Source organism: Guillardia theta (genome assembly GCF_000315625.1).
Source record: "Guillardia theta CCMP2712 unplaced genomic scaffold GUITHscaffold_82, whole genome shotgun sequence".
NCBI lineage: Eukaryota > Cryptophyceae > Pyrenomonadales > Geminigeraceae > Guillardia > Guillardia theta.
In genome coordinates this window covers 259,616-273,350 of record NW_005434592.1, presented here as the reverse complement: position 1 = coordinate 273,350, position 13,735 = coordinate 259,616, and the positions used below count along the sequence as shown (strand labels likewise).

General features: G+C 50.7%; 5 protein-coding genes across 5 annotated transcripts; 3 read left to right on the top strand and 2 right to left on the bottom strand.

Moving 5' to 3' along the window:
- Positions 1-76: 76 nt before the first annotated feature.
- Positions 77-2,608, top strand: GUITHDRAFT_144081 (hypothetical protein; the record flags this gene model as incomplete). The annotated part of the gene is made up of 9 exons (XM_005825616.1): positions 77-194; positions 575-629; positions 685-757; positions 1,153-1,194; positions 1,245-1,436; positions 1,490-1,558; positions 1,618-2,403; positions 2,447-2,496; positions 2,545-2,608. 9 exons carry the CDS (start codon positions 77-79, stop codon positions 2,606-2,608), a joined length of 1,449 nt encoding a protein of 482 aa, XP_005825673.1.
- A 59-nt stretch (positions 2,609-2,667) lies between these two features.
- On the bottom strand, positions 2,668-3,859 carry GUITHDRAFT_154657 (hypothetical protein). Its single transcript, XM_005825615.1, has 4 exons — positions 3,589-3,859; positions 3,152-3,531; positions 3,046-3,106; positions 2,668-2,993 (listed from the first exon to the last, which is right to left on the bottom strand). Exons 1-4 carry the CDS (start codon positions 3,796-3,798, stop codon positions 2,754-2,756), a joined length of 891 nt encoding a protein of 296 aa, XP_005825672.1. The 5' UTR covers positions 3,799-3,859; the 3' UTR covers positions 2,668-2,753.
- Positions 3,860-7,262: 3,403 nt separating this feature from the next.
- On the bottom strand, positions 7,263-8,154 carry GUITHDRAFT_154656 (hypothetical protein). The gene is made up of 7 exons (XM_005825614.1): positions 8,098-8,154; positions 7,981-8,040; positions 7,867-7,916; positions 7,788-7,811; positions 7,688-7,739; positions 7,573-7,634; positions 7,263-7,522 (listed from the first exon to the last, which is right to left on the bottom strand). Exons 1-7 carry the CDS (start codon positions 8,125-8,127, stop codon positions 7,450-7,452), a joined length of 351 nt encoding a protein of 116 aa, XP_005825671.1. The 5' UTR covers positions 8,128-8,154; the 3' UTR covers positions 7,263-7,449.
- A 2,469-nt stretch (positions 8,155-10,623) lies between these two features.
- On the top strand, positions 10,624-12,354 carry GUITHDRAFT_76958 (hypothetical protein; the record flags this gene model as incomplete). The annotated part of the gene is made up of 2 exons (XM_005825613.1): positions 10,624-11,729; positions 11,808-12,354. Coding segments are annotated over 2 exons (1,653 nt in total), but the record flags the coding sequence as incomplete, so codon positions are not given.
- An 864-nt stretch (positions 12,355-13,218) lies between these two features.
- Positions 13,219-13,656, top strand: GUITHDRAFT_154655 (hypothetical protein). The gene has a single exon (XM_005825612.1). The coding sequence runs from the start codon at positions 13,373-13,375 to the stop codon at positions 13,607-13,609; it is 237 nt and encodes a 78-aa protein (XP_005825669.1). The 5' UTR covers positions 13,219-13,372; the 3' UTR covers positions 13,610-13,656.
- The last annotated feature ends 79 nt before the right edge of the window (positions 13,657-13,735 follow it).

Below are 13,735 nucleotides of genomic sequence, written 5' to 3'. Positions count from 1 at the left end.
TCGTCTCCCCTCCTCCTCCTCGTCCTCCTTCAAATGTAGTATTCAGCATCCCGCGCTGTAGAAGGGAGCCGTTAAAATGCTGAAACGGAAGAATCAAAACGAAGCAACGAACTTGTTGCAGTATCTTTTAACGGTCGCAACGACGGTCCACGACCCGGATCAAGTACCAGAAATAGCAGCGGGCGACATGGGCGGTGAGTAGTTGAACTCTTTGTGAGGAATGGATGGAGGGATCGAAGGAGGGTGACCCTGAATCATGATATTCTCAACACAACAGACCTTGTCGAATCATGATATTCTCAACACAACAGACCTTGTCGAATGATGAAATTCTGAACACAACAGACCTTGTCGAATCATGATATTCTCAACACAACAGACCTTGTCGAATGATGAAATTCTGAACACGAGTGCATGCTGAATTTCAGAAAGGCAGTTGTTGTCCTCTTAGCTCGGCATATGCCATACGGTTAGCAATGCGTGTGTCACTCACTTAAGAAAGACTGAGAGACGTTGATGAGCGCCTGTTGGGATGGATCCTCAAACCGTCAGAGAGATTGACGTCCACCTGCAGGTCTTGGTAGCGAATGCTCGTACATGGACACCCTCGTTGCCCCAAATCTTCGGAGGTGAATCGATGTGGCTGCTGCAGTTGTCTTCTCACTCACAGTCACCTTGCATCAGGCGAAAGAACAACGTTGTCATGGAACATGCACGATACTTGGTTGCATGTGCCATGATCTTTGCTCTCATTCTGGTCAGCTGGCAAGTGGTACAACAAGGATTCCATGAGAGTGTTCTGGGATCGAAGCAGTCCTCGACAGGGAAGATGGGTCAGGTTGAATATATCTTGTTGCTCACTTCATTCGAACCTGAAGATCATGACAACGAACAGGCACAGAAATCGATCAAACCAGGACGAGTAGATCAAGTCAGCCCAGCTGGAAAAAAGAGTGAAAACATCAAGACATTGTCTGTGCAGTGCAAGTTTCATGCTGTTGTCTAACAATTTTCAAAAGCACCAATGAAGTCAAGGAAATCCAAGACAAGGCCAAAGCTCGATTGGAAGCTCGTCAGATGGTATAGATTGACTTCAACTTCGGCTTGCGATGCCATGATACGACAAACGCATGGTTATTTTGTTGTGTATAGGCATATCAACATGTTCTCAAGAATAGCAAGGGCGATACAAAAGTAATACGACTCCTTCTTTTTTATTGCCTTCCTCTGATACGTTGGTCAAGCAAAAATTGACTGATCGGGAATGGAGATCAATGAAAGACAAGTATGAGAAGGCAGCATTGGAGGACATCACAAAAGAAGAAAAGAACAAAAAAATGAGCAGTGAAGGCGACTCGATTTTCAAAGGATACGCTCAAAAAGCAGAGAATCTACTCGCATACGATGAATTCAATCATCTACAGAACAAGTCGATGGTAAGCTGAAAGTCGATCCTCCACTTCTTTAGGTGCAATCTCACATCATGCAGACTGTGGAAAAGCTTCGATCCGCTCAAGAAAAATCGGAACTTGCAGCTTTGAAGAAGGCAACAAGCGAGGTAATATGGGATTTGATTAGAGATTTGCCGAACGTTAACTAGAATGATAGCTGAAAAAGGAAGATATGTATGCCTTTAAGATGCGCCATGAAGCTATTGCCAAGAAGCAGATGGCTGCAGAGAAGAAATTCCAAGAACAACTCCAGCAAACTATGAAAGATTTGAGCACGCCAGAGAACCAGCCCGAGAATAGCAAAGGGGATCATGTCAGAAGCATGATCAAGGATCCTCCTCAACACACCATGCATCATGATACCAACCCCACCTCCGTTGATCAAGACTACAGCACAACGTACCAAGCAGCTGAAAAGGTTGAGGAAGCCAGAAGGCAAGCGTTCTTGAAAGAAGTGCAGCAGCTTAAAACACGGGACGAGGACGAGGTTATCAAGCGAGCAAAGCTTCTCCAGCAAGAGTCCGAGAGAGACGTTCAGAAGCGAGCAAACCTGAAGGCCCGAGAAGCGGCCAAGGCAAGGTTGGCAAAGAAGATGCTTGCAATTGAGAGCGGTGAGACCAAACCTCACGTCAATCTTGAGAAAACAAAACAGTCCAAGGATGAAGAACGGATCAAGAGCAAGAGTTTCGCTGGGAGACCCAATAGATCGAAGAAGCCCTCTCAAAATTCGAAATCCAGACAAGAAAATACTCTCCACGAGCTTGATCTGTCTTCAGACAAATACCATGCAAGCGTAAAGAGCATGTGGAATGCTGACATTGTGAGGTCACGAGAGGAGAGGATTCGACGGCTTGCATATCACAAGGAACGAGAACAACTTCTGTCAAAGGATAAAGCAGAGGAGCAGGGAGTTGCGGATGTATTGGATAAGACTTCAGCTTCTCTGCTCGAGGTGATCATGTCCTTCTGTTTTGCCTATCTGAGCCCATCGACAGCCCAACCAGCTTTCGGATGCAGCGCCTTCTCACAACGGCGATAAGCAGGGGTAAGTTTCCATGCTTAGATCAAATACATGCTCACGATGTGTTCGTAGAAATGAGCTGTTCCACAACCGTGAGAGTGAAGCACAGATGATAATCGACGACACCAACTCCTAAACTAGCTACATTACGTTACATTACATGAATTTTAAAGTGAATTCGATGAGATACTTTGTAAGTTCCAAAAAACCTTTATTTTACACATAGCCAAAAAAACAGTGATCTATAATGACAAGGTGATTTCAAAAGTCTTGGTGGTCTCTCATACCACAAAATTGAAGGGAGAGTTAACAGAGCAAAACAAGCTATTCGGGTAACAACATGGAAACGTTAAGTGTGAAGACGATTCTGCCGACAGTTCGAACCTACTACTTCGTCCAGGACAAGAATCCTTCAACCTCAGAGCAGCCCATTGATCGTTAGCAGCTGCTACCAGCCGCCTCATCGACTGTAGCCTTTCGCTTTGCATTGCATTTCGTTTCTGAACGATAATTTCTTCCCGCTGTAACAGTATGTCAAACAGAGATTCTATTTTACATCAGAGGTTTGTATACCTTAGGTCCATCCTCATGGAGTCCAAGTAAAATCGTCTCATAGCATTTGCGAGCTTCGGCACTACTTAAAATTAGAGGCAAGCACAAAGGGAGGAAAACCACCAACCTGCCATGAGCTGCCAGCCTTCTCACAAAGTCGCATGCCATCCGATGCACGTTGTCTCCAAGATCCTTGCACAGCCGAACGATTGGAACGAGATCCTTAAGTGACAAGACCAATAATTCGCAATCTGTTGCTGTGACGGCAGTTGTGAACCTCCTGCATGCGGATACCTCAGCTGCTTCAGCGTTCTTGGAGCGTGATTGTGCCGCCGAGCACAACACTTCCATCCCCACCATATTGAAAGGCTTCGCCATCTTCCGTCTTCCAGCCTCATTGCAGAGCACTTTTCCCTTCAGCACCAAAAATATGGAAGCACCCATGTCCTCGCTGCTGAAGAGGAGGGTTCCAGTCGGCAAACACACTCTTGTCATATGCGCTGCGACCTGAGAGCAATAATCTTCAGCTAATATGTCAAGAAAAATGAAAAGATTTTGATTCACCTTGGACTTTGCAAAGGCGCTTACTCCATCAAACAAAGAAAACTTGGAGAAATACTTTATGAGGTTCAGCACATGCGTTCTTCGCTTCTTGCTGACCGCTCTGCTTTCCGATTTTTTCTCCTTGATTTGCACAGGTGCAGTGGCAATATTCTGCAAAGCAGCGGGTGCATCTGTCATGAATCCAAGATTGTACAGAGAATGAATCTCCATTGAACCGTCCCCAAGAGGTAAAAATTGCCCGTTTACTTCAAATCATTCACCAATCCAGCCTGTGCAATCAGAGTGTCATTAAAGCAGGTATATCAAGCAAAAGATGAAGACTATAGGTTATCACACATTGACATCCGGATTCGCTGCAACCCCAACGATACTGGTAAATTTTTGATCCTCCAACATGCAAACTATCGCAGAGACCCTGATGACAAGCATCTACACATCTTATCGATCTAGCCTCAGCATGATCTACGCTGCCAGATCTGCTAATCAAATCAACCCTCGAGCACAACGTACAGCGATAGAACTCAGCATGTACACTCTGTCTTCGGCCATATCTCCCTTTTCCCCAACTCAAATTGACCCCCACCCCCCAATAACAATAACAGAAGCACCATCACCCCCTCTTTTTCCAGTGTTAAGTCGTTATACAGTACCCGTCCTTTTAGATCCCTGCCTTGCCCTCTCAGCCCGATGACTCTGCGGTTCAACCCTTTCCCCCTGAAAGTCCTACCCCACCCCTGAAAATTCCTGCACCTACCCTGGGAACAAACGACGGTACTACCCTTGCACTACAACCCCTCCTTCATAAGTCCATCCCCGACATGATGTGACCCTCTCTTGAAAGCACCCCACCGGGAATGACCGTACCCCTATCGTCCTATGTTATAAGTTATGTTCACAGGGGTGATTTATGGGTAGGGGTGGTTAAAACCCTACCACCCCTCCTATTGTACCCCTTCCCCCATCAAGTAGTCCTCTGCTCTCATCTCATCACTCCACTTTTGCCACGGACTGGATCCCAAGACCACCCTCATCTTCCCTATTCTCTGTGCTGGAAAAATGAGGGTAGGGTGCAACTTTCGGGGGAGGCCATGTTAACTGAAAGTTATATAACATTATAGCGATACCCCCGTCCTCAGATCTACAATGGAGTACCCCTTCAACATCCATGAAATACACCCCCATCCACCCCCCTAAACTTCCGTTGCCTGGTCGCCAGCCTCGACAATAATAAATAGATGCACCCCACCCACCCCTTCCCCTCCAATGGACCCTCTTTTGCATGTTGTTTTCACCCAACCTGGTCCACATCATGACGTACCCCTATCAACATGCTGGTCGTAGGTCCTTCGAAGGGGAGCAAACTACTACAAATTAATAAATTGTACCAGATGTACCAAGATGCTCCCATTATTGTCTCATGGTATGAAGTCAAGGGGTAGGGAGATTGCCGCAGATACTCGACAAACCTACCCTGCAGCACTTTCAATGATGTACCGTCTTGTCGAAATAATATTTTTAATATTTTTATTTTGCTATGAGAAAAACTTTGAGATCTATTTTCAATGCGGTTCCGTACAGATCCAATAGAACACCTGACATTTCAAGATTACCATGTGCTCAAAATAAAAATATAAAACTTTACAGAAAATATAAATGGTTATAACTCTAAAACCCTGCATCCCACCCCACCGTTCGTAGAAATTCGATCGGATAGGACTACCCCACCCACTCAATTGTCATTTCAAATGAAATAGCAAACAGCCAGGAAGTACCCTTTCATTACCCCTGACAACTACCCACTGTTTGCCCAATTTCAGAAAGGATGGTTTCCAATGAAACCATGTTCAGGCAATACGATTCCCCAAGTTTACTACAGAGACCGCACTGCGCCGGAGCAAAGAGCCGACTGACCGTCGACATGAAAAGGCTCACTGATCGGATCTGCGGCCGGCGGCCCGATCGCCGGGCCGGGCCGCCCGGCGCGGCGGGGGCGGGCCGCCGCGGCGGCGAAGACTCTGAATTCATGATTTTCAACGGGTTTTCGGTGCCGGTGAGTCTGTCACAGTGACCCGGTCCGGCCCGAGAGCCCCCGCTGTGCACTGCGGCAGTCACCGGCCCCGGCGCCCGCAGCCGCGCCGCGGGCCCGGGCCCGGCCGCCGCAAGTTCAGTTCACTGAACTCGGAATGTGAACGCTGAAGCCTGAGTACGGTAGTACCCGGCGTACAGCCACTCGGCGAGTCCGAGTCACCGTCACTGTCACGGATGACTCAGCGGCTCCGCCCCGGCGGCGTGACCGCGGCGGCCCACTGCCAGGCGGATTCAAGTCAATGTCACCCGATGATGTATGCGGAGCCTCCGATGCCGCAGTGCGGGGAGTGAAATTGGAAAGTCAGACTCCGCGTTGAAGCTTCCAGTGCTCGCCTCCAGGACCGGCAGAGAGCTCAGGTCGCTTTTAAGAGAGCACGAGGAGGGCCGGGACAAGATTGGCCCGGGTCTGCTACGGTGGGCGGTGGGGCGAGGAGGAAGTAGATGACCCACACCTGAGGCGAGTGGGGTTCGACCGCGCCCTTGACTCAGTGACGAGCAGCACATGAGAGTCGAGTGGTCACGTGCTGCCCAAATCGTTGCTGACATACTCCTGCTGAATCTGAGCTACGGGCTGCATCCTTGTCTGTAGGGAGGCTGTTCAGGAGCCATTTGGTCCGTGTAGTGTCGGGCGAGCACAAGGAGTGCAGTGGGCTCCATCGCCAGCCCCTGCTCCCCCCCTCCTCCTCCAGCTCTCCTCCCGCTCCCCCCAGCCCCCCCCGCTGCTCCTCCTCGCCTCTGCAAACGCCAGGGCCTTGAAAGGATCGACGGGAGGCTCGATAGGAAGCTGATCGAACTTGCTAGCTGGTTGCACGACAGGTTCAGGATAGCATTTTATCACAGCGTCTCACCTGACTTGATCGTTATGAGCGGGCGGGCAACAGAGAGGTCTTCACCCCAGCCACCCCATGAGCATAACTTCCTGCTGTAGAAGAGCAGGTTCGCCCCAGTCACGTGCTTGTGAGGAAAGCTCAGGTTGCTCGCTTCCTCCCGCGTGAGTGTGGCAAGACGAGGTCATATGACCCCTCAACCTTGACGACCTCACCTCTTCTCGCTTTCGGCGTACTTAAAGAGCGCGCCCGCCATGTTCAGGACTGTCTTCCAGGACGTTTCAGTCTCTTCCTTCACCTTTGTCTCCAGCTCCTCCAGCACGAGGACAGCTTCCCTTGGCCTTGACATGGACAGCAAGCAGGCAGCCACGTTGTTTTTGTGCCCCACATCCTGTGCGCAACACAGCACGTGTAAACCTCCTGCAAGGGTAAGGAGAGTATGAGACCGCCGGGTTCAGACGAATTGCCGTTGCCGTCCTGTCACGCATGTCAAGACTCAAGATAAGAAGGAATTTGAAGTGTAAGACCAGAAGGAGGAGAAAGCAAGGTGATAAACCCCAAGTCTGTGCAAAAACGCCCCAAGCTCCATGAACAGATACTCCTGCAGATGCTCGTGTGCACCACAACTCCTGATCGCTTCCGCGAAATCTTCGGTAGAGAGCCGAGCTTGCGGCTCAATCTTTCTGGGCAACTGATCCTTGTCTGGACAACCAGCGGACGCTAAAGCGAATAAAAAGGACGAGAGCGATGGAGTAGAAGTTGAAAATCAACGTGGTTTACTGATGGAGTTGGAATGCCCTCAGTCGCTGTCGTACATGGCTCTACTCAATATCTACAAGAGGGCTCAAGAGAGTTTGAGGATCGGGAATTGAGAGCAAAGAAGAAGAGCCCAGTGACAGTCAGCAAATGGAATTTCTTTGGTTCCTGTCAGAAAGCAAAATCACTGTCACGCGCTCAGCGTCTCAAGGTTCTGCAGGACTTTCTTGAACACGACCGGGGAGTCGTTGAGGACGCACAGCCTTCTCCCTTGGATTCAGTGGAACGAGAGCAGACATGGAGACTTTCTCACGCAATCAGCACTGGCTTCTGAGATCTCTTGTGCATCACCTCGGCGATCTGACGGGCATACACCTGTACAAGGTGATCAGCGCTTTGACGCTGTGTGTCTCGGGGTGAAGCTTTACCATGGTAACGTCATCTCGCTTTCCAACAAGAACGTTGATGCTCAATCCGTTTCTATGCACGGACTCACGTTATGACCCCACCAACTTTGCTCCAGCCCACCTTCCGCTCGACGAGTCTCTCTGCCTTCCCGACAGGAAAGTCAGCTATATCAGCATGTTGTCTACTCTCACAAACTTACACATGAATGAATGTCCCCGGTTTCCCTGTCTGTGTTACAACCACGAGCGTCTGAACCACCAATATTCATCTTACGATTGACCAAATGGGAAATCAAAGTTTTTCGTGCAAATACCCGATCAGAGTAATTGCTGATGTGAAAGTCCGTCTTCACCCCCTCTATCACCTCTGATCCCTACGTGTGCTCATGATCATCTTCATCGTTCAACACGTCAGATCAACACATTCTTACCTGTCGACTTGTCACTGGGAACGAAGACATCCCCTTCCCAGCCCTTGTTTACCCACTGCTCGCACGAGAAAACATCAGCAGGAGAACCAGGAGCAGGATGCATCGGAGCACTCTAACGAAAGGATGCGGAGAATGTGAAAGCTTTGCCGCTTTCGTTCCTCTGCTCCTTCTCCCCTTCCTCTCGCGCCTCCCTCATTTTCTCTCATTGCTCCCGCTGTTTATATTACATCGATGTTAATAGAAGTAAATGGTACAAATAATTGATCGATATATATTAGTAATTTCTTATTTTGTACTGCTAAGAGTGCTCCGTACAAATTTGTACCAGAGTTTCGAAGGCTGACAAGCTGGCCCCCGCCGGTCACCGTACCGGGCCCGGGGCGCCGGCGGCCGGGCAGCCCGGGCCGGCGGGCCCGGGGTCCGTCCGATCGGACAGTCACGGTCAGGGTGCACAGTGGCCGTGAGGCTCGCCGCTCGGACAGCGGGGCCCGGACTGCCCGGGGGCCCGGCCACACTGAGTCGGCACTGCGGCAGATCAGGGTTGGTACTCAGGGCCGGGCCCGGCGGGCGCTCCGTCCCGGCGATCAGCCTGCACTGTCCGATTGGACTGAGCGGCGCGGCGGGCCCCGCGAGTCTTGTCCCGGCGACGTATGGCTGATGGAACGTATGCCAGCCGTGCCAGTCAGATAGCGCCGAGTTAACAAAAACTCTCCTGTAAACCAAGACGACTTGCGTAGCGAGGCGGCATCATAGTAGTACGTGGGATGAAGAGGGGACTTTCCTAGCCGTCTTGTTAAGGTCCTCTCATGTCTGGATGCTTGGGTTTCACTGGCATCCTAGCATACAGTCTATCTCTCATGTGCCGAGTCCTCAATTCTGTTTTTGTGTGCATCATTAGTAAACTCGGTCTTGAGCAAAAACTGTCTTGTTACAACTAAGGTCGATGTGATATCTAACAAACTTGTATTCCGTCAATGGCCCAGCCCGGCTATGCGACAGTGTCCTCTACTCTCCTGATTGTCCTCGTACTGCCTGATTTCAAACTTAACTTCTTGGCTTTGAGAAACCGGACTCAGGCTCGGACCGTTCCGTCACTCAGGCTGGCATCTCCCGGTACACTGCCGGCCGGGCCAGGCCACTGCCAGTGCCGCCCCGGCGGACCGTGCCGCCGCCGGGGGCCGCCGCGGCGCAGGCTGCCGGGCCGCCGCGGCGGCCGCGCTGCCGGCGCGTGTGCGCCGCCGGCAGTGCGGCGTAGTAGCCCCGGCGACTCAGTCGTGACTAAGGCTTAGGCTAGTACCGTACTGTATGGGCCGTACCGTACGGTACGGTACTCAAACCCGTCCGGGAACTTTCAAAGTTTGATCGCTGAGCTATCCGATCATCGGCGATGCAAACCGGGCAATCAAAGTTTTGACGGGTCATGAGCCTTTGAGTCAAGACCGTCTCATCTTTCAATGAGTCACGAGGGTTATAAATTGTTATAGCTCTATAATGTCTCTCTCAAGTTTACAACTGACTGTACGGCACTAGAGGGCCCCTGGTTTGGCTCTTTCCGAACTGGGGGGTCCAGGGGGCGTAAAGTACCGGTACTAGTGACTACGGTATGAATGCCAGGAACTTGAAAGGTCGGTCGGACCAGGGGGTAGTCCGATGCCACTGGCAGTACCATATTTGCATTCACTCAAAGTTTAGGTACCAATGTCTGTACCCTCTTGGGTGGGGTACCAAAACAGGCTTCTGCTGAGGGTAGGGTGGGTACTAGTTGAAGTACATAGGGTACCCCTTCCTGTTCCTTCATGCATGCACGACCTACTAGTCACCTACCGCAGAGCTGCTTGCTCACTCACCTTCAAGGCACCTGCGCTAAGCAGCCTGCTCTTCTCTCCTCGTCTTGCGCATACCCTTGTTGCTCCTCCTGCTTCTCTCCTCCGTCGTTCCCTATATGGGAATTTCTGTTTATCCTTGGTTCCTTGTCCCTCTCCTTGCCGGTCTTGAGGTTATTGCTCCTCTTACTCCTCTTGCTGTTCTCTCTCTTTGCAAGCTTTCTTACTCTTGCCTCCTATTGGTGTCTTGGTTTTGATTCACCTCAATTCTTGTTAGTCTTGTCCAGTTCTCTCCTGGTGCCCTCTTCATCGGCGTACATGCTCTCCACCCCGTGTTTGAACCTGTACTCTGAGGGCCTCAATGCTCCTGCTCACCCATGCTGACACCTTGACTCCTCTTGTCCTCCAACAACGTCTGACATACACACAATCCTCGTCTGTTTTCTTTTCAACTCATCCTATGCTGGCTCGTAATCGTTATCTGCTTGCTCTGATGTTTCATGTTCTGGCAACCCAACTAGGCAATTGATGTTGACTTCCCCTTCAGCTTAGCTTGTCCGAATCCATAGCAATCTTACTTTGCAATGATAATACTTGCCATCTAACCATCTTGTCTCACCCTGTTTGTCTCCACAGGGTCTTGTCGGTCCAGCAGGCTTCAACTTCTCCTCTCAGAGGTCCTGCCATGATGGCAAACGACGTGATGCTGTTCGCGCTCAGTCTAGCATGCCTTGTTCTAAGGGCAAACGGGGAATCAGTGAGCTGTGGAGGATGCTCTTTCTCAGTATCAAACTCTGGGGTTGTCACAAGACAAGGAAACTGCGCATATAGCTGTATCAACCTCCAAATCTCCAACTCAAATGCATACCTTGTTCCAGCAGGAGTCTTGAATAATTTAACAAGCTTGCAATCTCTGGATCTCTCCACGAACAAGATAGCTACTTTTCCAGCTGAGATATCAAGTCTCACCCGCTTACGCTTCTTGCATCTTGCGTCGAATCGGCTGACTAGCATACCTGGTGGAAGTTTCGACAAGCTGATATTCTTGACACAACTGGACCTCTCAGTGAATTTGCTCACCAGCATCCCTCCCGGAGCCTTCGATGCCCTTACCAGCCTCACAACTTTATCCCTGTCCTCCAACCAGCTCGCTAGTTTTCCAACGGGGACCTTCACAAACCTTCAGCGTCTTGAGCAAATGGATCTCTCCTCCAATCAGTTGAAGGCCATACCTGCTGACATCTCGACCTTGACCACTCTCACTACTCTGAAGCTCTCGGGGAACCAGCTGACTACGATACCTACAGGGTTCTTTTCCAACATGATGAGCTTGACGAGCTTGGATCTATCTTCGAACGAGCTTACCAGCCTCCCTTCTGGGATATTGAGCATAAGAAGCTTGATATTCTTATATGCATCTGGGAACCAACTGACCGCGATACCTTCTGGATTTTTTTCAGGCTTAAACAGCCTGCAGAGACTGGATTTGTCGTCCAACAAGTTGACCAGCCTGCCTGCTGGACTATTTGCTAACCTCATCATCTTGGACTCGCTTTCTTTGGCCTCCAACCAGCTCGCTAGTTTTTCTGCCGGTTTCTTTTCTACGTTGAACAGCCTCAAGACACTGGATCTCTCCTCCAATCAGTTGAAGGCCATACCTGCTGACATCTCGACCCTGACCACTCTCACTACTCTGAAGCTCTCGGGGAACCAGCTGACTACGATACCTACAGGGTTCTTTTCCAACATGATGAGCTTGACGAGCTTGGATCTATCTTCGAACGAGCTTACCAGCCTCCCTTCTGGCACGTTCACCAATCTCATGACTCTGACGTATCTCGACCTCTCTGCCAACAAGTTTTCAGAGCTATCTTATGGATTTCTCAGCCAGCTGACAGGATTGGGGACTTTGAAGCTAGCCTCCCTTCAGCTCACTACTGTTCCCGTTGAGATCTTGAGCATGAAGCGCTTGGCGACCTTGGATCTTTCATCCAACAAGCTGGCAAGTATTCCAGCCAATTTCTTTTCAAGCCTTCAAACCCTCACGTTTCTCGATCTCTCCCGCAACTACTTGGTCAGTCTCCCCGTAGGAATTTCAAGTCTGAAAGGCTTGACGACGCTACATCTCTCTGGAAACCAGCTGGCAAGCATTCCTGATGGTGTCTTGAGCTTGACCAACCTAAAGAATCTGGATTTGTCTTCCAACAAATTGCAGAGCCTGCCTGCTGGAACCTTCACAAACCTCTCGAGCTTGGAAGATCTCAGCCTCTCTTCGAATCAGCTTGCGAGCCTTCCTCCTGGTTTCTTTGCTACTCTCAGAAGCCTCACGACTCTCGATCTCTCCAACAACAAGTTCACAAGCTTGCCTCCTGGCATTGAAAGCCTGACTAGTTTGAAGTATCTTTACCTGCAGAACAATTTGATTTCCAACATCTCTTCGGACGCTTTTGCCAACATGCCACAGCTTGTTCATGTGTCGCTCTTGAGCAACCCGATCCCATGCTACTACAACTCCTGGCCCTCCGGAGTCATACAAGTGGATCAAGGAATTAAGAACTGCAACGCGACTGCAACACCGCATAACGGCTTCGGAGGCACGGCCTTGTATGGGGTGGTGGGAGCGGCAGCTGGGCTCGTGGTGGTAGCAGTCGTTCTGATAGCTCTGAGAAGGAGCCAGCAAAAGGCACAGGCGGGAAAAGCCTCGCCCAAGAGCCAACCCGGTATGACGCGCGGCGACTCCTCGTGCAAGCCTGAAGGTCGAGCCGATGCGCATGAGATTGGACGAGGGGTTGAAGACCTTTCAGCTACCCACCAGGACGAGGGAGGCGAACTTGAAGCAGGCTGTGGAATGTCTGCTGAGCTCGAGGATGAGAATGAGGAGGAGGATGAGAGCGGAGAAGGCTCCTTCTCTGAGGAAGACGGCGAGGGGCAAAGGACGCCCAACGCTGTCGGACGGTACAAGCGAAAGAAGGGCTTGAGGCGTGAGCTAGTTCCTTGGCCTAAGTTGAAGCCTTCCAGCCATGACCATACCCTGACGCTTGACGAGGATGGCAATGAGCCCGAGGTAGTCGCTGGGGATGGAATGTTCTCAAAGATATTGGGAACATGGTTGAAACGAGAGCATAAAGCCCCTGCAAGGAGAAGGTGAGCATCTCAGTCCTCTCGCCATCGCTGACGAGCAGCGAGACAGGTCGGAGCAGTTCGTATCCATTCAGATGGAGTTGGGGATCATCTCGTCGTGCGTGCAAGACTCGCACTCCAAGTTTCAGCCCCTTGAGGTCGTGCGGGAGGTTCGCTTCGAAAGCGACAGCGGCTCTCACTCTCCCACCTATCCCGACCTGCGAGAGAGCGACAGCAGCCTGGAGCCGTTGGCTGAGCCAGAGACACCTCATGTGCGGGCAACGCCAGGCCCCATGTGAACCTCATGGTACCCGCGCTACCAGCGAACCGTGATGAGCAGACTTGAAGTCCCGTCTGAGGCTCAAGACAGCAGCCACGGGCAGTGTGTCTTCGGCTCAACCTGCCATTGCGACAACTTTGAACGCCTCTACGTCAGTTGGCACCACAGTGCCACAAGGTGTCAGTCATCTTGTACTAGATTGTATGCAGTGTATTCCAGCCACAGCTCATCCCTGCAAGTTGCAAGGGAGGGCGAGGGCAAAGCGGCATTTGCCGCCATGTATCAGTAATCGAGCCTGTCCTTTGCTACGAGTGAGAGTAAAGGAAAGCAACATTGCTTGGGGTTGAGATGAGGACCGTTGAGCAGCTTGTCTTGGATGAAGGTAACATGTCTCTTTATCAACTCCTTGTGATCT